This window comes from Polypterus senegalus, chromosome 14, assembly GCF_016835505.1.
Source record: "Polypterus senegalus isolate Bchr_013 chromosome 14, ASM1683550v1, whole genome shotgun sequence".
Classification (NCBI taxonomy): Eukaryota; Metazoa; Chordata; class Cladistia; order Polypteriformes; family Polypteridae; genus Polypterus; species Polypterus senegalus.
Genome location: NC_053167.1, coordinates 100,078,877 through 100,104,628, shown reverse-complemented (window position 1 = coordinate 100,104,628; position 25,752 = coordinate 100,078,877). Strand labels below are relative to the sequence as shown.

At 37.7% G+C, this 25,752-nt stretch overlaps 1 protein-coding gene across 2 annotated transcripts in view; it reads left to right on the top strand.

Moving 5' to 3' along the window:
- Positions 1 to 25,752, top strand: part of snx7 (sorting nexin 7) — a 156,756-nt gene that overhangs the window by 66,001 nt on the left and 65,003 nt on the right. For both annotated transcript variants that reach the window (XM_039734726.1, XM_039734725.1), the window contains one exon: positions 6,416 to 6,568. In XM_039734726.1, the coding sequence (XP_039590660.1) occupies positions 6,416 to 6,568 (153 nt within the window). The remainder of the gene's footprint in view (positions 1 to 6,415; positions 6,569 to 25,752) is intronic.

The window sequence follows — 25,752 nt, the reverse complement described above, 5'->3', positions numbered from 1 at the left end:
CACAATAGTCTCTAGATTTTTTTAACATGAGCTTTAATATGTCTTGTAACAGCTTGTATAATTCTTTGTTGCTTCAACAGAACAATACATAAGCATGATTTGGTTTTATTTTTCTATTTTCTGGTCTCAAAACACTGTGAAAATAATGAAATATTGTTTGTCACAGGTCTGCTCATTCGCCCTGAGCTAACACAGAATTGTCGGCTCCACAGAGATAGTGTCATGGATGTAGGATTTGAACCCATGATTCAGTATCCATGGGGCAGCGCAAACTGTTGGGCCACCATGCCATGTGCTTGGCAGTTAGTAAATCACAAGATTAACATATAAAGTAAAAAGATGGCTAATACCTGTACACTGTCTTTGTGTTTCTAGCAAAGTCTATAATACCTCAGGAATTGCAGCAAAGCTGGCTTTCAGTTCTTTACTCTTATTGACTAGTTTGCCTTTTTTCCCCTCTTGCAGTATATAAGCTCCTTAAATAATAAATCAGTATTTATATAGGCGACTTTGTACTGGACCAACAAATCCATTTTATATATTAAAGCTGACCTGATACAAGCCAGGTTATTACATGGCTTTCTATCTCTCTTCTCCAATGGACTTTAGTTAAATTGAAAAGTCTAATGCTAGCATGCATGGTGTGTAGGTTTGACTACTAATTCTAGATCCACTTTACACCTTCACAAGATTTCTTTGCCAAATGTAAGTCTTCATTTTTGGCTTTTAATCTGTCAGTCCCAGCGCCTGTTTCATATATGCTTATCTATCACCCTCAGAAGCACATGCCTTTATTTTTATCTTCTCTATTTCTCTTACCCATGGATACTTTAGAAAGAATTGTGTTATTCAGTAGTTTTAACTTGTATATTGACTCAGTAGTGAGCGGTTCTGGTTTATAAAATATAATAAACAGTTGCATGTTTGTCCAAAATATGAATTCTTTATTTTTTTTTCTTCAAAAGTTAGTAGGAATCTATAAATTCATGAGACACATGGCCAACTGCTTTTAGAATTGTGAAGTGAATTGAGTTATCAGTTTTCCAAACAGATGATACCTGATCACTTTCATCTTCAACAGAGATTTCTGAAGTAGACAGCTTAGTTTTCCACTACAATACCATGGTGGCTATTTCTCCTGATAATACTGCACTCTTTAATTTATGGATGAGTTCATTTACCACATCCCTTCTCAGCACCAAGTGAAGACCACAGGATGGCAATTAGACAGCACACACAAAGCCATTTAAATGACTGTACAGCAGCAAGCCTGAAAATAACATACGCAGCCTTTTGTTCTGCTTTTTTCTCACAGTACGTTTTGAGTGGTTTTTCTCACCTCTAGATTTTGTGGTGATTGTAATTAAGTGTGACTCTTACAGTGCCTATTTAAAGATTTCACCCCCTTGGAATTTTTTACATTTTATTGTAATTCAACATTGAATCACTGTGGAATTAATTTTAATTTTTTGACACTGGTCAACAGAAAAAGACTCTTTAACGTGAAAACAAATCTTTGCAAAGTTAATTAAATTAATTGCAAATATAAAACACAAAGTAATTGATCACATGATTGTTCCCACCCTTTAATATGGCATACCTAAATCATTACTGTTTCAGCTGATTAGTTTTAGAAGTGACATATTTAGTTCAATGAGTTCACCTTTCTGGGGTTTCAATTGATTATAGTATGATTGTAAGGTCTTACTTGTGTTTAGTCACTATGCATTGAGAACAAAAGAACACTCCAGGCACCTTCATGATAAAAAGTGCAAGTCAGGGTATGGAGACAAGAAAATATCCATGTCACTGACTATCTCTTGGAGTCCAGTAAATTCAATCATTAAGGATTGGAGTGAGTATGGCACAGTTGAAAATATGCATAGATGAAATGTCCATGAGAATTGAGTGATCATACAAGATGAAGACTAGTGAGGGAGGTCATCAAGAGACATCTGAGAACTCCGAAGGAGTGACAAGTTACAGTGGATGATATTGGAGAGAATGTGAAGACCGCAACTGTTACCATGTATTTCACCAACTTTATGGGAGAGCGACTAAGAAAAAAAATGTTACATGCATTTTTTTTTTTAATAGTCTTCCAGAAGGCACATGGCAGACTGTGAAGTCAGCTGGACAAATGTTCTATGGTCGATGAGACTAAGAATGATCTTTTTTGGCCATTAGGCCAAAACAACATGTTTGGTAATTTTCAAAAATTTACCATCCCCACCATGATTTATGGTGGTGGAAATGACAGCATCATGCTGTGTGGATGCTTCTCTACAGCAGGTCCTGGGAAACTTGTAATGATAGAGTGTAAAATGAATGCTTAAAAATAGAGAGAAAACCTGATGCAGCCCTAAAATAATCTACATCATGGGAGAAGATTTGTTTTTCAACAAGACACCAACCATAAGCTTAAAGCCAAAGGTACATACTGTAGAAATAACCTAATAACAACAAAGTTAATGTCCAGTGGGGGCAGAGTCAGAATCCAGATTTCTATCCCAATAAGAAATTGTGCCTTGACTTGAAGAAGGCTGCTCACTCGCAATCTCCATGCAATCTGACAGAGATGAGCAGTTTTGCAAAGAAAAAAGGTGGAGAAATTGCAGTGTCCCAATGTGCAGAATTGACATAGAGAGACCCGAGCACACACACTCAAAGCCGTCATGGTTGCCAAAGATGCAAGTCCTGCGTAATGTTTCTTGGACTGCCTTCTTCCATCTCCAAAACATTTCTAGACTGTGTCCTGTTGTTACGCAACACCATACTGAAGTATTGGTTAATGCCCTAGTCACCTCACATATACATTACTGAAATGCTATTCTGTCTGGCATCCCACAAAAACTTATCCATCGCTTACAACTTATTCAAAATTCTGCTGCTAGAATAATAACCAGTTCTAAATCCACTGGACATATTACACCTATTCTCTGACAGACTTACACTGCTCTCGCTCACTCAGATCCTCATCTGTAGCTCTACTTTCTGTACCACACATCAAACTCTGTTCTATGGGAGCTCAAGCGTTCTCTCATAGTGCTCCTCAACACTGGAATTCTCTTCCTTCTCATATCCGTCAACTCGACTCAGTAACACATTTTAAAACTGCCCTCAAAAGTGATCTTTTCAAACTTGCATACCAACTATGAATTTAACACTGTTACTGCCAGTTATCTTTGTGTGTTTGCTACTACTTATTGCTTTTTGATTTTATCATTCTCTTTGTTTTTATTTTATTAATGTTGTTTAATTTCATTGTCAGGTGAACTTGAGTGTTAAGAAAGGCACCTATTAAATAAAATGTAGTATTTTTATTATTATTATGTATAAACTTGAAGGGGGTAAAACATTATGTAATCAATTATTTTGTGTTTCATATTTGTAATTGGATTTATAATACTCTGCAGAGATCTTTTTTCACTTTGACTATAAAGAGTCTGTTTGTCAGTGTCAAAAAGTCCAGATTTAAAACCACTGTGAGTTCATGCTGTAAATCAATAAAATGTGAAAACTTCCAAGGGGTAAATGCACTTTATAGGCAGGTGATCAGTGCCAGGTTTGCTCCAAACATACTAATTTTCGTTTCGTCAGACCAGAGAATCTTCTTTCTCATAATCGGAGAGTCCTTCAGTCTGGCTACTTTGTCATAAAGCCCAGATCGGCTGGTTCTGCAGTGATGGTTGGCCTTCTGGAAGTTTCCGCCATCTTCACACAGGTTCTCTAAAGTTCAGCCAGAGTGACCATCAGGTTTTTGGTCACTTCTGTTACCATGGTGCTTCTCCCCTGCTTGTTTAGTTTGGCTGGGCAGCCAGCTCCAGGAAGAATCCTGATTGTTCTAAACTTCTTCCATTTAACAGTTTTGAAGGCAGATGTGCTCTTGGGAATCTTCTGTGCTGCATGTATTTTCTGTACCTTTCCCCAGATCTTTGCCTCAGCACAATCCTGTCTCTAAGCTTTGCTGGCCATTCCTTCTGTTTCATTTTTGCTCTGACGCACATATTGTCGACTTTGGCACCTTCTATAGACAAATAATCATGTGTAATTGATTGAATTGACCACAGGTGGACACCAACAAAACTGTAGAAACATCTCAGTGATGATGAATAGAGTGGGAGCCACATTTCAAATGCCATAGCAAAGGGTCTGAATCCTAGTGTCAGGAAACTTTAACTGAAATGAGATATTTCAGTTTTTTATTTTAATACTTTTGCAAAATATTCTAAAATCCAGCTTTTGCTTTGTCATTCTCCGATAATTACTGTTAATTGATATAGGGAAAAATGAATTTAGCACAAGGCTGAAATACAGTAATCCCTCCTCGATCGCGGGGGTTGCAGAACCCTAGATCCCCTGATAGGTGAAAATCCGCGAAGTAGAAACCATATGTTTGTATTGGTTATTTTTATATATTTTAAGCCCTTATAAACTCTCCCACACTGTTAAAATTATTAGAGCCCTCTAGACATATATAACAGAAATAACACCCTTCAGTCAAAAGTTTAAACTGTGCTCTATGACAAAACGGAGATGACAGTTCTTTCTCACAATTAAAAGAATGCAAACATATCTTCTTCAAAGAATGTGTGTCAGGAGCAGAGAATGTCAGAGAGAGAGAGAGAGAGAGCGCGAGACAGAAAACCAAAAAATCAATGCGTGCTTTTGGGCTTTTAAGTATGCCGAAGCACCGCGACAAAGCGGCATTTTGTAGAGGAGCGTCCGTATCCACTAGGCAAACAGCCTCTGTGCAAACAGCCCCTCTGCTCACACCCCCTCCGTCAGGCGCAGAGAATGTCAGAGAGGGTGAGAGAGACAGAGAAAAGCAAACAATCAAGCACCACGTGGGAAGCATGTCTTATATCATTGAGGAGTTTTAGTTAATATGTAATACATGCTGTGACTGGGTAGCTTCTAAGCCATCCGCCAATAGCGTCCCTTGTATGAAATCAACTGGGCAAACAAACTGAGGAAGCATGTACCATAAATTAAAGACCCATTGTCCGCAGAAATCCGCGAACCGGCGAAAAATCCGTGATTATATATTTAGATATGCTTACATTTAAAATCCGCGATAGAGTGAAGCCGCGAAAGTCGAAGCGCGATATAGCGAGGGATTACTGTATAACAAAATCTTAAAAAAGTGAAGTGGTCTGAGTCCTTTCTGAATCCAATCAAAGACAACCAAGATGATATCACCACCACTTTAATAAAAAATAGAGCTAAACTCACCTGGTTTGCTCTAAACAACTCCCATTACTTGAACAATGTTATTATTATTTCACATGTGCATTAGCTAAAAAAATGAGCTTGATGACCTTAATGGCCTTGTCTGGTTTGTCAAATATCTTTATGTTCTAATGATATTTTCTTTATTTACATATTTGCATATAAGCTCATGCATTCTCTGTAGAGACAACATTATGGTAAGATGTTCAACTCTGGTATTGAAATTTATTGGGTTACTGTAATGTTTAAAACTGTTCTGTTGTTGACCCATACACATCGATGCACTGGATCATCATTATTATGTACCATAGTAGTGACTTTTTATTTATTTATTTATTTTTTTTTAAACCGGGGTTTGTTACTGCCTTGTGCCCTGTGCTGGCTGGGATTGGCTGAAGCGAACCCCCATGACCCTATGTTAGGATATAGTGGGTTGGAAAATGGCTGACTGACTTTGTCCATAGCATATACTGTAGCACCATATTTGAAATATGAGCAACAGACACTGTGTAGGCTATGCCTTGTGGAAGCTGGCCCAGACACAGACAGGCGGACACGTTCATTTCGCCCACAAACACATTTATTTACAGCAATACCAAGTCACAAGTGCACCACAAAACCCCCAAACTCCTGGCCAGACAATGCCTTCACTTTCCTCTTCAGGCCGCCTCCTTGCCTCCTCCAGCAAGCTCAGTCCACTCCTCTCCCAACTCTCGCGCTAAATGAAGGGAGGCGGCCCCTTTTATTATCACCCGGATGTGCTCCAGGTGGGTTTTGGCAGTCTTCCACGGGCACACCCCCATGTGGCAGAAGTGCAGGCTGCATCCCCGGAAGCACTCCTGGTGTCCCTGCTCCTTTTCTCCCCAGCACTTACTGGTGTGGCGGAAGTGCTGAGGTCCAGGGCTCCAAAGGCATGGGGGCACCCCCTGGCGGCGACCACGGGCCGCTACATGGTGGAGCTTCAAAGCTCTGTACCCGTGGCCCCCAATGGAACCAGGGCGGTCGCCCCCAGATGGTCTGGGGAAGGCGCAAGCCCTCCTCTGGTCCTCCTGGGCGTCCCGGCTGGGTCGCCACCCCAGCCACCTCTGACAGCCTCTATTTGGTTTTGGGAATGTTGAATGTTCCGAATAATTCCTGTCACTATGTATTTTTATTTGTTGTTAATGGTAGCTTTTTTTTGCAGCTCAAGGATGAGATTGAGCAGTTAGAAGATAAAATGGAATATGCCAACAAAATGTTGAAAGTAGACTGGGAAAGATGGAGGAAAAACATGCAGAGTGACCTGAAGCTGGCTTTTTTGGATATAGCGGAGAAGAATGTGGCATATTATGAAAAGGTAAGACTTCAGACAATTGTAACATTAAACATGGAACTATTTGGGGGTTGATGATGATCAAAAAGGTCTGAAATCAGTTAATATGTCAACTGTTATATGCAGGAAAATTATCTGCAGCTTTCTTGCATTTGATCCTGAAGTGCTGGTGATTTTTTTTCAGATTGTATTCATTACAAACACTTGGCTATCCTTTACTATAAGTGAAATACTTACTGAAAATGGTAACCAATGACCCACTACGTCAGCCTGGGCAGGCGCACTTAACAGCACTAATGCTTAGATAGCATACTATTTATGGTGACACTATCATTTGTAGTGTGGATGCTTGTTTTGCAAAGTGTGATGCAGAAAGGCAATTCTTATTCTATTATAAGATCATGGGGTTCCACTGGCAGCATTGTGCACAAGACAGTAGCCATCACACAAGACCACTTAAGAGTTGGCAGTTGTATGCAACAGGGTATGAAAAGCCAAAAACTGATGTAATTTAAAAGTCAAAATTGTCATAGCTACAGTATTTGTAAGTTATCATTAGAAATATAAATAGTTATGGTGGTAAAGGTACTTGCCCATTCTTTTTGTACTCCATTGAGGGACATCACAGTGTCAAAGCAGAATCACACTGACATTTGGTTACTCCTCATGAGTCACTTTTTGATTGGGATACCTACAAGTTAGAAGGGGCTTCTCCAAGCTTGAAACAGTCATTAGCCACCTTGAAACAGTCATTAGGGCAGGGTTAAAGTAAAAGTTCTATGGGAAAAGAAAATGGTTGCACATGCTCAAGCACCAAGTTTACAGCATTTGCCAGCATAACCATGAGTAGAGTGATTCAGGTTGATGGGCAGGGTTAAAGTAAAAGTTCATAATTTTTCATAATTTGTGCTTGATATTTCACTTTTTGGTAGTTTTCAGTTTGTCCTTTGTGAACTCTTCTGTCTTTGTTTCTTTTTATTTTGATTTGTGAATATTGTATAAAGCAACTAATGTGGTATGGTTGCAAACATGCTCACATGTGGAGGAAATGATGAATGATATGGTAAAACTGCAGCTGAAGCTGAAGGAAGCCAGTTGGACAATATGTTTGTCTTACAGTCTCTCAGTGTGGTTTTCAATGTTTCTATGTCCATTTTCAGGGTACTTGGAGACATTTTCATAGGTATTACATAGGGATGTTTACAGATTGTCCATAGGTGAACATCTGAATAGGAACATATTTTCTGTTGACCATCACTGCACTGCACATGTCATTAAAGAAGTTAGAAAATTAATCATTCTTCTAGTAACCTTAAGTTTAATGTAGAAACTTATGCACCTTCATTAATCATAGCATCCATTAATCTAAAACCTCTCCATTAATCTCATTTAATAACCTGAAACACTTCCATTAACCTTATAGCCCAGTTATTTGCTTTTTTTTTTTTTTTTTTAAAGTCAGCTTAAAGTGGAAAGAGCTTTCTACTTCTGGTTTCAATTAATATGTCCAAGTTCTTATCTCCTGCTTTTGTCCTGTGGCGCTAAAGCAGAAAGTATTACTTGTTTCTAGTCTCATTGTGTCTTTAATTTGTTTCCTAAGCATATGTGTTGAAATAACCAAGCCACATGGACACATTGAGAAACCAAAGACACGAGGACGGCATTCAAATTGTAGGTAGATATCAACTGGGCTTGAATTTGAACCCAGGATTTTTGGTGGGCTCTGTGAATTATACCAGTTGTTCTAGAATATGCATATTTGTTCTGTGTTCATTCTTCTGTGTATGTTTATAGTAGCTGTAAGACTTGAAAGGCTTTTTTTCTTTTAAATGAGTGGTGTCAGGTGAAAATACGTTAGTCAACATATGTTAGGGTCACTAAATTTATAAAGGTGAAAAGGCACAAGAGAATACCTAATAATTGGGAAGATAGCAAAGAACTTTTTAAGGATAATGTTCTGATTAGCAGCTATTGAGTGCTATTTTTTTATGAAAGGACCAGGAAATAAATGTACTCAAAACAAAGTAAGGATGACAACGGATTGTCAAAACCAAAACACAAACTAAAAGAACAGTAGTCAAAATAGAGTGATCGGCGGAAGAGAATGTACCGATTACAGTTCGTTACCACACCCACCACACACTGAGCCACCCGGATTGGGACCCAAGTGCAGCCGCACTGAGAACAGTGTGAGGTTTTTTACAGTGGCTAGAGTGCCAATCCTGTCACCAACCCCCAAGTTTTCCCTGCAAAGGACCTGCATGCTGGGGTAAATAATTAAGTTAGAACGAAAGTCACACAAATCGCTAAGGTTTTATCCAGTCTTGGATATTGGATAGTCTCAAAGTAACCCTTTATACTGTCGTGCAACACGAGTTCATCAGTTGCGCACTCCCCAAAGGTTCATGGGAAATTCCTTTGGCAACGGGACATGCTAAACTATCAGACTTGGCAACATCCATTAATGAAATGGAATAGCATCAAGAATGGCAATAAAAAGTGATTAACAACAGACTTGTAACAGAATTAGACTCTTTGGGTTTTAAAACCCCTGAAACAAGATAGTTTTGATTTTTACCTATAAATAAATACCCAGGAAAAAATAATGAAGACTTTAAGTCATACCAGACAGGTAACTAGAGGAAGTCGGATAGTCATTCATCAGAATCTGCCAAACAGACCAGAAATCTTTTGTAAAGATATCACTAAGTCCATAACTCTATTTTTTTTAAAGGAGAATGATCCATATAATTAGAGATGGAGTTATAAAGTAAGTAATTAATATGGTGGCACCCAAAATGGCCATGCAAGAAATCCCTGGTGTGCTAATATTTAAAAATAACAAGCACATGAAAAACAATGAAATGAATACACCTAGTTTTTTTAACTTTATCGTTATTGTAAAGACTGTGATTACTGACAGCAGAGATGCCTTGATGTTGGCTAGCCTTTGCAGACGTCTTTTTAAGTCTTTTTTATTTGTATTTTATTGTTTTCCTCGTTTGCTATATATCAGTTTGGTGGCATTAGTATCCTACCTGACATAATGATATCAACATACTTGCACAACATTGGCTCATCTGGAACCATATTGTCAGTCAACCAAGCATTCTTACTTGACTTGTTTGATTACTAATGCATTATTATTTTTATACCAGCTTGTGTACAAAATGCTTAAAAATCAAAAATGTGCTAATGAGTATGGATTAAGGAATTAACTTTTACTACTTGAAAGTTAAGGCTCTGCAGGCGGTATCAGTCCTGATCAAAGCTTGTCCTTATTCTTGTGAGTGAAACATCCTGACATACCAAAATGTTTGCCTCTGTGCTAAATTAATATTTCATAGTATTTGAAAGAGTATAGAGAGTTTATAAATATTTGTGTTTGGGGACTTTGTGACATAGAACTCCAAGCTTGGATGAGACCATTTGTAAGTAAAATAGGTAAATATTTTTTTTGCAGGAGGTGGTTTAGTTTTGTAAAGGACTGAAGTTTTTGCTCATGTTTCATGTTCCTTTCTGATGGAGAATTCCTGCCTAATACTGACTTTTTCACCAGCTCAGTTTACCTTTGGGGAAAATTGCCTGTCACTGAAATATACTCCTGCTATTACATGCATTATTAGAAGTGACATGTCTACTGCTCAGACTGATCTGCAGCAAGCCCAAACTTTAAATATACTAAGGAATGAAAGAAATGCTTCCTTTTGTTAGTTGCATGGAATGTCATGAAAAAATAGACTGTGTATCTTATAATAAAATAGCATGTTTTCAAAAAAAGCACTGCTTGAAAATAGAAAATTCTCCCTGCTCTGAAAATATAAGGTTGAAACACCATTCAAATTGCCTATTCAATATATAGAAAGCTTGCAATGCTGAACAATTCTTATAGCTTGGCTCAGATACCATGTTAAGTTAATAGATGAATTTATTATAGAAATCTACACAGCCCCGCAGGTGTCAGGCAAAAAAAAAAATCAGCTAGAGGGAATAAATAACAGAATTCACTGAACAGATTATTTTAATTTTTTTCACCCAACTCTTATTTCAGTAGCTATTTATTTTGCCTGGTATGTAGTTTAGTGAACAGTAACTTTGTAAGTATAATCAGCCAATAGTTTCAGTCTATGCTACGCTGTTCAGTGCCATTATTGACTAGAGTTTACATTTGCCTTTTCTTCTATTAATGTTTCCACCCCTGACTCTGGAATATCACGTTCTTGGAGAAAATTCCATAAATCTATTCTCATAACTTCTCCTGCTTTTAAAACTCATTTCAGGATTCCTCAAAACAAAAATGTCAGCTGTGGTGATCTTCCAACTAGTTCTACTTCCAGATCAATGATTTTAACACACACCTTACAGTTTATTTACAGTTCATGGAACTGTATTCCAGCAAAACCGTACAGGGATCCGTAATAAGAACTGGACTGCAACAGGGAAAAATAATAATAACCTGTTAAAACAAATGAATACAGAGCTACTGAAATAAGAGTTTGTTTGATTCAATTGAGTTACATAATTCATTCATACTGATTTTTTTCTTGCCTAACACTCATGGGACTCCTGTAGAAATCAAAGGATATAGATAAAAATTAAATTATATCAAAACTAATGTTTTTAGCAGCGATCATGAAAATGTATGACTAACTGGCTCACTGGCTCATTTGGAGGCCAGCTAAATAAAAAAAACATTCTCTCTTCAGAACTACTAAAACCCTTAATGCTAGAGGTGCAATTTGCCATGCCAATGGGCATTGTATTTTTACATGTTTAATTATTTTATAAATGTGCAGGTCTAGTTCTGGTCTTCCAATGATTTTTCCTAAATAGCAGCACTGCAAATGCCCATATTATTAATATAAACTTGCATTAAGAAAAAGAGATGGATATTTTTCTTAGTTACATGAAAGTCCCCTCATTACAGCCATATGTACTGCTCTTGAACACTGTTAACCCAAGTGTGAATCACTGCTTCTCTCACCTGGCATGCACTTGACCACATTTGCATATCCTTTTTATCTTGAATAATTCTCTCCTGCTTCTGTTATTGACATTATTGAATGCTGTTGCCCAAGTGTCAATTGTTTTCTCTCTTCTGTAGACAGCTAGACAATTATCACTGAAAAAATGTCATACTTACTGTACAATCACCCACATTGTTCCACTATGTATGAGGAAGAAAACTGTCAACACTTCAGTCATTTCAGTTAGGTAAAAAAATATTATGAATTTGCCTGAAATGGTTTCATAAACATTTTTTTACAGAAATTAGAGTAAGAAGTACATAGCCAGCATCAAGCAGCACGTGGAGAAAGGAAAACAGAGTTGATGGAATAATTGCAGGCAAATAGTACAGTGCTGAAAAGAGATCCTCTCACAACATTTTCATTGGCATGGCAAACTTGAAAATATTGTATATTAAAATGCAGTAACAAACAGGTGTATTTTTTTGCTTGTGCATGTAGGTACTAACACACTTCTGCGACTGTACCATGGCTGAAGCCAGAATGACTGATGCAGTGTGAGACTTGACTGCATTTAAGTTTGTTTAGGATATAAAAAAATCATATGATTTGACTACCTCTATACTAAAATTCTTGACTTGCATACGGACATAATGGCTTGATAGCAGAAGTGTACTCAAATCATATTTATATAAAAAAAAATTTTTTTTCTTTTTCTAAACGATGCTTTATAACATGCTGCAGTTTGCCAATATATCAGTATTGTCATTGGTGTTCTTTATTTGTTTTTTACACTTTCTTGAGGAGTTGTTGGGACATCTTGGTGGCTATTGTGGAGTTTCTGAGGTTGAGGAATCTGAATAAGGCATTTATTTTTGTAAAGACAGGTACCTTTGTGAAATTCCATAACCCCGTTATTGTGTGTTGAAACATTACCTCAGTACTTTTTGAGTATCAAGATTTTCAGGGTGTATTCATTATGGGCTTATTTTTAAAACTGACACTTCTTAGAAAGTGGGATTGCGCTATTGACCCATTACCAGATGCACCTATTACTAAAGGAAAAGTTTAAATGTTTATAAGAAAATCTAGCAAAGGGTTTTATCATACAGTTTGATAGTCCTATAGAGGCTGGCTTTTTCTTCATGGAAAAGAAGGATCAGGACCTGAGACCATGCGTCTATTTTTTTCATGGGTTGAATAAGATGACAATCAAGAATCATTCCAAGAAACTATTCAATCCTGCTTATATATCTTCCTTATTAAATCAAGTAACAGGTTCCACAATGTTTACAAAATTGAATTTAAGGAGTGCATGTAATTTAGTCAAATGGAAAACGGTGTTCAATACCAAGACTGGGCATTGCCATTATAATGTGATGCCATATGAGTTGGCTAATGTGCCTGAGTAATCTAGTCATGACATTTTTCAGAATGTCATTTTACATACAAGTATACATTGATGACATCCGTACAGTTTTTGAAAGGATTATGAAACCTATATGCAGTACGTCAGGAAAATGCTACAAAGATTACATAGCAGTCATCTTTTTTTGAGACTAGGAAAGTGTGAGTTTCATCAGGGCAAAGTGCTATTCTTGGAATGGGAAATTACTTGAAAGGGATTAGCAATGGATCAAACCAAGATCATTATTTTAAACTAGAAACAACCTGAGAGTGTAAAGCAAGCACGATTTGTGGGTTTTGCCAACTACTATCATCACTTAATAATTTCAGTTCAGTTATTGCACCCATCATGTCATAGCAAAGAAAAATTGTCACCAGTTTAGTATGACACACAAAGCTCAAGTGGTTTATGAGATATTAAAAACTCTTTTCACTAGTGCACCTGTTTTACGGCATCCAGATCTAAACCTACCATATATGCGTGAAACCTGGGCATTGGCACCATTCTATTCCCAGAAATTATTCTGATACTAGTCTGATTCATCCCTGTGCATTTTTCTCTAAAAAACTAAATGCAATGGAGCAGAACTATAATGTAGGTGACTGTGAACTGTTAGCAATTAAATTGGTACTACAGGAATGGAGACACTGGCTGGAGGGAGCCACTTTCCCCTTTATGACTTAATACCTCTCACAAAGAGCTTGTTTATTTATGAGAGGCAAAACGACTGATTGCATGACAAACGTGGTGGGCTTTGTTCTTCAGTCTTTTTTACTTTTCTATTTTATATTATCCTAAGGATACAATCAGAAAGACTGATGTTTTATCTAGAGTATTCGAGTCAGGCCCTTGGCACACTTTTTTGCAGAACTGTTTTATATGTTATTAGCCAGGGTAGAATGTAACGATAGGTTAACAGTTATTCTATAGGGTCGTCCAGATCTAATTATGCAATTTTCATTACCCTATAACTTATTAAGTTTATTACATAGAAAATCACCCAAAAAATCCTGGACTATCGAGAAGTGTGCGAACTGACGACATGAAGAATCGTCTTTGCGGCGAACTGGAATCATCCTGTCATAAATCAAAGTCATCCAGACAATCTGGATCTGCATAATTAGATCTGGACCACCCTGTATTGAATTGTTGATACCCCTTCACTCTATACATGTTTGGCATCAAATTTTAGACAGCTGCTGTAAACAGCAAATATATGTATAACACTATTTACTGCTTGGGGAAAGGTCCCATTCGAATACCTGTTTCAGACTATGATGTTTCAACTCATTGATTGTTTAATGTTTGAAAGATTAATGTTTTTGCTGACAATATTTTCACCTCAGTTTTCCATGTCAAATTAGTTGTCAAAAAGACTACATGGAATCATTTCCAGCAAAATCCATTTCCCCTGTGAAATTGCAGCATGAGAGATAGTCAAGCCGCCAAGAAAAGTATAACAACACTGCCAAGTGAGAAAATAAACTACACAAAGTGCCAGTTTTGTGTCCTGGAGCTGCTTACAAAGTACTTCCAGTATATGTGTTGACTGCTGGTGCTGACTGTTTTGTGATCAGCTAATATGCTGCTTAAGGTTTGCATACCCATAGTCTGAAATATGGGAGTTTGGCTCTAAATTTTAAACCATTTACACAGGTACATATTAGTTTCTGCAAATAAGGATTTAGATTCCACTTGGCATAGTTTTGCTATAGTTTCTACGCTTATACTTGTGTAGCTTTCTTTTAATGTTGATTGCATACAACTCTTCAGGGAAAAAAATTGGGGGAAAAAAAAAATCAGCCTAAAGATGAACTATTGGGAAATAGGTGCTAACAGCATGATCTAATTTTCTGAATTATTAAGCTGATTTTATTGAGGAATGCCTTCTGTAAGCAGGACCAATAAGGGGAGTCTTGAGGCATTTATAGTAATGTCGTTCTCTGGTAAACCTGTAGTATTCTAAAGACCTCATACCCCATTTTATAGTTTTCTACAGTTCTTTGTCCTAAATCAATCAACCAAATAAGTGTATATTTTCTGAAAATATATTAAAATGAAGTAGGTTTTGTTGTTTCAGGTATAATGTTTCATTTGATTTCCATTCCATTATCAATTTTATATTTTTATGAGCCTGCTCTGGAATCAATATATTTCAGCTTGATAAACACATACGTTGTTTTAGCTGATTTTTTGCAGTTTGAATTTTTAAAACTATCTATGAAATTAGTTAGCTTAATTGACAAGCCAAGTGATTTTTATATGTAACAATAAGTAAATAATACAGATCATATCAGTGCATAAATGAATAACTTAATACATGAACAAAACCAAATAACAAACATTTTGTGAATTTTCAGCAGCACCTTTAGTTAAAACCAAAGCTATATTTACAGTTTTCTCATTCATTTTCGACAGAAATGTGTAATTAGAAATAATGTACAGTAATTACTGTTCATATGACGCAGAGGTTATCTTGCTCATCTTGTTTTCAAATACAATTGTGTTGAGATGTGCTGTTTGAAATTAAGCCAGTGTGTAAAATAATAGCTGCTATCCTTTTGTTAGAACGGCATTTAAAATGTCTTTCTCAGGTGCAACCAATAGACAGTTTGTTGAGGGATGGTTAAAGGCACTGATGGAGCACTTAGCACACACTGCTCAGGCTCCAGTAAACACACAGATACTTAACAATTTTCTGTTCAATTCAGTGTAGTTTTATATAGTGCACTCCACTGAAGACGGGCTCAGAGCACTTGTATAAATGTACAGAATCAAAGCTTGTATCCATTTCCAATCAACATGTATCCGTTTAAATGAACAGTAACAGTGCGGTGCACAGTATTCGTCAAACTTCAGTAACACTGGAAAAATACTGTATCAGGCTGTGGATAATAATGATTCTTGAGAAAATTTACTTTTCAGGAACACCGAATTTGAGTGGCGTTCAAACTCAGAACACTGGGTCCATGGAGCTGCAGTGAAAACCATGTGAAATAGAACAACACCACCTGCTCAACCACTTACAATCACAGATGTTATTGCATTAAATTTGCTATTTAATAAATAAATGCTATGGAAGGGTGGAAACTTTAGTTACGAGGGACCTACCTATACAGTAATTGCTGAGAAAATATTTAAAACCTAGTCATGCTAGCATAGCAACTTAAATTGTTTTTATTAGAACCACCAATTTATTTAAAGGATAATTCTTGAGTATTTTACCCTTGGGTAAGAAACTAGAGCTTGCAGTTGTTGATGTCTAAGGAGAGGCAATAATGAACTGCTCATTAGACTTACCAACTGATTATCTCATGAGCTTTACCTTCCCTGCAACAAAACAAAGACTTTCAATGTACAATATTTTCCCAATAACCATGTAAGTTTTAATTTAAATAACTGTCATTCTTGATTACGTAAACCCTGCCAGTTTACTCTTCAAACTTATTGACCTAAAACCAAAATACTGAAACAAAATCAGAATCCTAATATTGCTCCTGTGTATAAGCACACTGCTCCATAGTATAGTTGCTTAAAGTTCCCAGCATCATGACAAGCTAATTTTATCCATTAATTCTTTAGAAAGCTCCTTTATGAACTGTTGCCTGCAAGGGTTTAAAAATGATACTGTAGTCTGAGGCTGACTTATTTTCATGATTTTCATTGCTTTATTTGTGTCACATTTTGGCTTTCCTTATTCGTCCTTTAAATACATCTAAAAAGGAGAAATCTGTTCATAGTGCCAGGTTTTTGTCATTGTCCTAGCTCTTTGTCATTGTTAAAGCTCTTCTTAGAATAAGGAATCGAAAAACACCACTTCATATCTTTTAGTTGGGGAAAGTCAGGCTAAACAACTGTAGTGCGGAATGTACATTGACTGCTTAAGCCATGTCGCGTGCCAGGAGACCAAATGTTCTGTACAGTTACTAGTGCTTGGGAAATGTCAGTTATGGGGTATAAACTGTTTATGGACCTGAAACAGGAACCTAATGTTCTGGAATCCAAGTGTATTCTAGTCATTACCATTTAGGATGGTGGTTATACTCTGGAGATTGATGAGTATAATTGTTAGTTGATTATTATGGAAAAGTATGATTCACCTAAATGGTGTACTTCACTATATGGTAAGATTGATTTATGGCCTTGCTTTGTGAATATTTAGTACATATATGTACTACTAGCAAAATACCCGGCAACCATTTTGAAAGTAACATAACATGTTCTGTTGTGAGTGATGAGTGTTGTTGTCATATATATATATATATATATATATATATATATATATATATATATATATATTTACACACACACACAACATATATTTATACATATCTATACATATACACATACATATACATACACACAAATACATATATATATATATATACATACACACACACATATATAAACATATATATATACATATACATACTGTGAAAAGTGCACCCTAACCCTCAGGGATGACTAAACTATCCAATATTTTTATTGTGACTCACAGTTTCCACACTACTCATCCAATAAATTCACTATACTAAACACTCCTCCTCGAGACACTTGCTCCTCTACCTCCCAGCTCAGCTCAGTGTCTGACTGAATGTTTATAGCCCCTGACCGAGGTATTCCTGTCCCGACAGTCCATAGTTCCTTACTCCTTCCGGTCAGGGCAATCAGTTTTCTTTAACCCGGAGCACGCTGTTAGTTCCTGTCACGTTATAGGGCATGAAAGAGCCCATAAGCCCCCACAGCGACTCCTGATGGCCCCAAGGTATCCAGCAGGGTTGTGTAAAATACTACAAGGTCCATAATGCCCTGCTGGACCTATGATCCTGCTTAGAGCTCCTCCTGGCGGCTGGGTGCGGACCGGCATGGAAAGCCGGCAATCCTCCACAATACATATCTACATATATACACACACAGGATCAGTGCAATACGCTGTTTGTTAAAACGGATGATTCGCAAGTCTGCTATTATGAACTAAAAGTTCTATTTAAATTTTAAATAGAAGGAATTTTATTTAGTCGACAGAAATATCTTTGGTAGGAATGGTAAAAACAGACAGGAATATTATTCCTGAATAAATCAACTCAAACCTTAAACAACTTATACAAGTTAGAAATAAAGTAAACATTAAAAGAACAAACATTCAAATTTCAAATTTCTTTACTCTTATGGATTTTAAATATCCCAAAAGATTTTGCTCTCCATAAAAATATATCCTGTCAAAATTATACAAATTCAAATATGAACATGCTGCATAACAAAACCTTATAAATAAAATGTGTTCCTTTCAGCAATAACAAATCAAATCATTCAGTTGTCTTTGCTCATATGTCTTTTAGAGCTGGACGCCTGGCATCTTTTTGGCAACAGGTTCGTTTCTGTTTGGTGTGAGGTTCTGTGTTGTGGAGATTCTCAGGATGGATTGCAGGTGCTCATCAGTGAGGCGACTCCTGTGTGCTGTTTTGTTAGTCTTTATCACTGAGAAGAGCTTCTCACACAGATATGTGCTACCAAACATGCACAAGGTTCGAGCCGCATGTAGACGGACTTTTTGTTCTTCAAAGTCACCAAAGCGCCGTGCAAACTCAGTGCGCCAGTTTATCAGCAAAGTGCGACACCGTAGTGACGACTTGGTTTAACATTACTTGGTAATAGGGAAAGTGGGGCAAGTGGTTGTGTCTCCCATAAAAGCAGCCTCAATTGAAATCACTTTGTGATTGTGCACGGGTAAAAACGTCCGCTGAAGTGTCAGATTCTTATTTAATTCTTCTGCTTTCTGTATCTTCTGCATTGCATTCAGGTCTTTCAGGTTACCCTGATGTTTTGTTTTATAGTGCCGCCTTAGATTAAATTCTGTAATTACAGCCACATTAGCTCCACAAATGAGACACACGGGTTCAGTAAACATATACTCAGCCTCCCATCGGTTTTAAAGGCTCTATTTTCAGAATCAACTTTTCTCTTCAGCATCGTGTGAGCTAGCTTCGCAATAACTTGCAGCATCTTAAGGTAGACTTGATTAACGCGGTAACGTAAGTGCATTATGGGATCTAGTTTATTGTGTTACCAGCGCTTATATACCCGGCTTTAATAACAATAATACAGTATATAAAATGATCTCGGGCGGATATAATTACACGCCGGGCGGATGTAGTTTGACACATATGGACTAAATAGAACTTGAAAAGATATATTTTTCAAATGTGATAGATAGAGTTGGTACAGCCTGCATTCAATAAGTCATCCTCCCTTGCCTTACTTTTTACCGATCTAATGAATACACTGAGTATGGCTTTATCATATGGCTAATAAAGTATCTTATTCGAGTGTAGATCGGGTTATATATATATATACATATATATATACCCGCGACGATTAGATTTTAAAAATAACGTAACATGACTGTCAATATACAGTATTTGTTTTGTGAGTGTTACTGAGTGTTGCTGTCATCAAGGATTTGATTATCATTATTTCTTTCAATCAGGTTCGTATTTGTAGGATGTGTTGTGTTCAAGTTACATTCCGTGTTTGTCAATCGCTGTAAAGATGACAGGTTTCATTCATCGATTCGTTTCTTACTGCATCAATAAACAGGAGACCTGACACACTGCATGCACGGGTTTTTACACTGTCTTCCTTTAGCGGACATTGACTTTTTCCAACGGTGCTTTGTTTCCGTAAGCTGGATTTATGAATATGCTTGTATGTATGAGACGCTTCATTTTTTTGCTGCCTTTTCAATTGTGTAATTCGGTTTTGTTCAGCTTTAACTGTATCTGTGCACTGCGTCAGTTCACGGAGCCACTCGGTACATGCATAAGGTTCCCAGCTGTGCTGGTGCCATATGTCCATGGCTGTATTTAATGTTACCTTAGTCCTGGCACTTAAAACTTTCTCTCGCAGTTTCTGAGTTTGTGTCATGACCATCTCATCTTCCTCTCCATAAGCACAGTCCTTCACCCGTGAATATTTATTTTGCTATATTGCTGACGGACGGCCTTATATGGGCAGGCACTAAATTACAAACGCCAGCGCAGCCTGTCTATGAACTTAATTTAAAGTGTAGGTTTACATGCTTTGTTTCAGTAGCAGAACTTGAATATGGTTGTATATGTCACTATTGTTTCGCTGCCTTCTCAATTATATAATGCATAAGCGCTTTTGAGGTTTCCTGGTTTTCTATGTACTGCGTGATTACGTGGAGGCGTGATGATGTCACACGAAACTCCCCCCACGGCGTTGAAGCTCATCTCCATTATTAATGATAAGAAGAGAGATATAACATGGTATCAAAATACTGTATATGGAAGACATTACCTCCTACAATATTGCCCTTAGTATTAAAGTAGCAATATTAGAGTGGTTATATTTGAGAAGTTTGAAGGCAGAGAGCACCACGACTGCATCAGAAGTTCACCAAAATTGATTGTTTGAGATTTTAAGTATGTACTCATCCATTGTCTAAAACTTACTTAATATAATTATTAGGTTGCAGAATGGAAGACGCTATCCTGGCAACACCAGGCATAAGTCAGAATGCCAACCGTGGATGGAGAGCCAGGCCTCCTCTTATAATAAATTACAGTTCCATTTTGTTTAGTTAGCTTCCTTCATTGATTTTGCTTCCAATCCAAAATTGCACTTTGATCAATATGAGCTAATATACAGTTTAATTGTTTCCATTTGATCCACGTCCTTTGATTTCAAATAATGTAAAAGATATGGAAGCGTACTGAAACCAAAAAAGAAAAAAAAAAATCAGTACAAACAAATCATGAAGTCAGATTGAGACCTCTGCATTGTATTATTTTGTGTACATATTCACATTCTCTTGAATGAGCACCCATTATGTTAAAATCTGAAAGTCATAGGGAAAGTTACAGTGGTGTTTAGACAAGGTCAGTAACAATAAGGCAAGGAATAATGAAAAGTGGAAAAGCTAATACAAAAGATATACCACAAAATGTATAGCAGAAACAAGCTCATTTGAAAGTGTTTTTTACTGCAAGATAGTGTTACTCATAACAATGTTTGCCAAGCTTTCAGTGCTGGCTCTTATCCTATTAATTAAGCTTATAATATTATGTCAAATTGGCTACAGCAGTGCATGAAATGTTTCTGAGGGAAAAAAAAGCCAACATCAGTTTTATTATTTATATCAATGTGTGCCTACTCAATTGTGGCAAGCACGCATTTTAGCATTCACATAGATAAGTGAAGGTATTGTGCACTGCTGCATTCTTGGCAGCAGTAGTTGAAGTCAAATTTATACTTTAAGCATTTTGGGACTTGCTGTGTATTGCAAACACCTTCTGCATGTAATAAGCAATTTACAAAATGCTATTACAGGAGAGTAGCAGAATGCTTTCTGAGTCTTCTTCCAGAAATAAACATTGCTTTGCTGCAATTAGGGGCGTTTAAGCAAAATCTGGAAAATCCAGAGTTGATTACACAATGAATCCTAAACTCCAGGGTAATGAGATGCATCTTGTCAAATGTGATACAGGCACACCAATACTAAGTCACTGCACTGTACATACATGATAAAGAACAACTTTACCTTCCAAATATGAAAATTCTCTACAGACAACCCAGAACTGGTGAAGAGTGTCACTTACAGTCTGTTTATTGAAACGTTTAGGAAACTGAGATATGAATTTAAACTCGGATTTCAGAATGTAAAGAAAAATATAAAGATCATTTCAGTTTCATTGATAACCTCTTTCATGTAACTATATCCTCCTTCACTTTAGTTTTCACTCAACTCTACCATGCTGACGACTGCATTAAAAATGAAACTATTGAGCTGCAAATGAATGGCACCCTGAAATCTTAACTAAGAACAAGTGTTGCTCACTTCTGAAGCATGATCTTTGAAACACAGACTCTCCTAACATGAATTGGTGTGTGCAAAAGGACACGTCAGTTTTAGTCTGCACATATACTTGTGAATGCACACTATAAACCAAATAAAAAGAACGAACTGCACCGAGTAGAGCACATCTTGACTGATTAACAAGGAATGTCAGAACAGAATTCACATAATACCTTGTCTCTCTTATTCAGGTGTATGCGCTTTTCCACTCTTGCTGCCGTTAGGGGCAGTTCCATTTCATTTTTAACTGGTTGCCACATGAGCTATTGTATTGTAATAGACATAACAACATTCTCAAACCTACTTTGTTGAGATCAAGGTTGTGATGAAGGTTGAGCCTATCCTAACAATATTAGACATAAGTTGGTAATCAAATCTTAAGAGGTCTCCAGTCCACCCCATGTCCAAAGATTTGCATTGGCTTAATTTAGATTTGCCAGTTAACCTAATACTTCTATCTTTGGGATGTGGAAGTTACATGCAGCATACTGCAGACATGATCCAGAGGCTCAATTGTTATTAAGCCATACTTTAGAATAGATAAGACCTAAACAGCTTTGACCATGATGTCATAGTTTGTGCTGGATTTGATTGTTTCAGCATCACAGAAAACGCTGCCTTCCCGGGATATTAGGCGACACTTACCTAAAGTTGGTAGACAATGGTGTACTGAACAGTACATTCAGTGAGCAGCAGACTTCAGAAAAGAATGGCACTACTCATTCAGGATAACAGAAGTGTTGGGACATCTGGCAATACTACAACATCTTTGCCTACACTCCCCCTGCCTTAAGCATTTGTCTGGTCGCTCCCGGTGGCTGCCTGGTGGGATCTGGTTCCCTGGGCTCTGTTGGGTCCTCGGCGGGGTGGGTCGCCCTTGGGTCCCGGGCTGCTGGTTTCCGGGCCCGGCCGACTCGGGGAAGAGCGGCTGCGGGCAGGCCTGAGGACTTGCCATTGATATCTCCCGGGACTCTGCCGGCTGCTGGTTGTGACCCCCGGGGTGATCCTCTGCGCTTCTCGAGTGGGGGTTGGGGCTTCTCTGGTGACGGCCTCCCTAGGGTCTCCGCGCTCTGGGGTGACCTCTGGATCTCTGGGCTTGGAACACCCTCCATCTTCCGCACGTTTTTGGGGGCAGGTCTGTGGCCCTTCACACTCACTATTGGATGCTCCTATAGAGAAACCTTACACATACAAGCGTCGTCGCACAGGTGCTCACATGGTGATTTCATAAGTATGACTTGGACATCTTCAGCACATGATCTAAGGTTGTGGTGGCCCTAAATGCCTTAGTAATAATTACTGTATGATTGTCAGCAAACATTTTTACTTTTATATATCTTCATGTAGCTGATGCAGCAATGTTTTTGTCTTGTGGTTTGTTTTTTTTTTTTTTCCCCCTCTCTTTCTGCAGGTCTAGAAGCGGATTCTGGTTCATTTATTGTTTATTCTATACGAAACCCCCCCCCTCCCCCTTTACCTCCATCTCTTCCTTCTCTCTCTTCTTTTTCTTTCACTTTTGTCTCCGTGTCCGGTTCGAATCTTAAAACATCTAAAAATATTTTTAATAAAGTTTTGGTATCAGGCGTGACGTCAGCAGAAGCTGTAACGCTCCACCTGAGAGAAAAACTGTAAGGCTAGTCGCCAGCATTCAGACATCAATTCTGATTGCTTCACAGCCGAACAGGACACGGTTTTAAAAAATAACAGAAGTGCCACATGCTGACAATATGCATTGGTCATTAACGCAGGTGGGTGACAGCTACAATAGATCAAACTAGGTTCCACTTCCATCAGCGAGGAACACGATGATGAGGCTCCAGTGGGCAATCACTAAAACTAGATGACTGAAGTTTAGAAAGTTTCCTAATCAGACCATTATTTCTGACACAAAATATGAATGGAATGATTAGATTTTTTTATGAACAGCAAAAATCTGTGAATTCACCATGGCTTGTATGGTGGTAGTAGTGAAACGGAAAGTTTTATGGCACAATTTAGGCTTCTTAATACAGCTGTGTGCCATTTGAATGACACATCTTACTCAGACATTGTCGTTGATCATTTGGGCCTCAAACTGTCATGCCTTCCTATATCTTCTTTAATCTAGCCCTTATAAAAGTGAGCTACTGAGTCTACAACCACACTACACCATTTTCATTTTAAAAACAAAGGCATTAGTGTCCATTTTTGCTTTTTATCCTTGCTCCCTTGGTGTTTTCAACCCCTGAAAATGGAGACTTTTGAAAATGCCAGCTTAGCATTCCAGTGTGGATGGGTAAAAATAGAGGGTTTTGAAAATGCAGATTTAAATTTTGCTCTGATTGGTTTGTGCTTATTATGTAGCCCCTCTATGATTGGATCCTGTTCATTATAAAGTCTCATTTACTGACTTGTCATATTTCATGGACGAAAACCAAATTCCAACATGGCAGACAAAAAGGAGTTGCTTTCCCTGGCAGTTGTTGCTCAATTAATGTGTTTGCATCTACTGCAAATTGTGTTTTGCACAGTTTGAATGCTTTATTCATGTGCAAAAGGCAAATAATTTACCTGTTTCTACAGTTTGCATGATAAATCCCTGGCTTGTGGTCTTACCGTCTATTTAGGGATTGTAGTGCTGATGTGCACATCTGCCCAATGTAGGTGAATGGCTATGTCATATGCATTTTCAGTTGTTTTAATGCAGGTGAAGATACTCAATTTGAAAATGCTAGTATGGGCAACAGTAGTTTTCAAAATTCCATTTTTAAATGAAAATGTAGTAGTGTGGACATTGTTAAAACAAACTTCTGATAATACATCCCGCATTTGCATTTGTGTATGTAGTTTGGCGTATGTGTTTGTGTTTAGGGCGGCACGGTGGCGCAGTGGGTTCGTTTCCCGGGTCCTCCCTGCGTGGAGTTTGCATGTTCTCCCCGTGTCTGCGTGAGTTTTCTCCGGGTACTCCTGTTTCCTCCCACAGTCCAAAGACATGCAGGTTAGGTGGATTGGCGATTCTAAATTGTCTTGGTGTGTGTGTGTGTGGGTGTATGTGTCCTGCGGTGGGTTGGCGCCCTGCCCGGGATTTGTTCCTACCTTGCGCCCTGTGTTGGCTGGGATTGGCTCCAGCAGACCCCCGTAACTCTGTGTTCGAATTCAACGGGTTGGATAATGGATGGATGGATGTTTGTGTTTAATAATGTATGTTTAAAACAGGGAAAGATTTAATATTGCATGCTTTGGTTTAAATTGACCTTTTCAATATGTCAGATGTTTTCTGTATGTTTTGGAAGTGATTATTTCTGTTTTTCCAGTTTATAGAAACATGTGGTCAATATCGTCAAATGTACAGAGTAAAGTGACATTCTTACTTTTATGTGGAAAACACAAATGCAAGTATTTTGGATAAGCTGCACCTTGATCATTTATAATAACATACTGCCTTTCTTTGGGCACATGCAACATTTTTTTCTCTGTACTTCTAACCCTGATTTGCTACCTAATGTTCATATAGTTAATGCTCACTTCATCACAAGTAACAGATCAAAGATATATTGAAAGACTAAATTATTGATACTTTATTGTAATATCAGAAATTCTACTTGCATTCATCTGTAGTGCAGTGTGTCTGGGGTCTGTGGCGTGTCAAAGCAGGTGCAGGGGTTTTTAATAAAATAGTGCAGCTTAAACCTTGTGAGTGTAGTTGTGCAGGAGAAAAGCCATGTGGTTATAGAGAACTTAATGAGAGAACTGGCTAATTTCTTCTTTACATTCACAAGTATAGTCAGTTTAGCCTTCCCTCATTTAGGGCTTTGCAGATCTTTTAAGTGCATCTGCACTCACGGGGTATAAAAAAAGGTCGGAGTAGGAAAGAATGGAGAAGAAACTGAAATACAGAAAATGGAAGATAAACCTGAGGGAAAAAGAGGGAGAGCGAGAGAGCAGGATTGGGCTGGATCCAGTGCTGAGGAAAGGA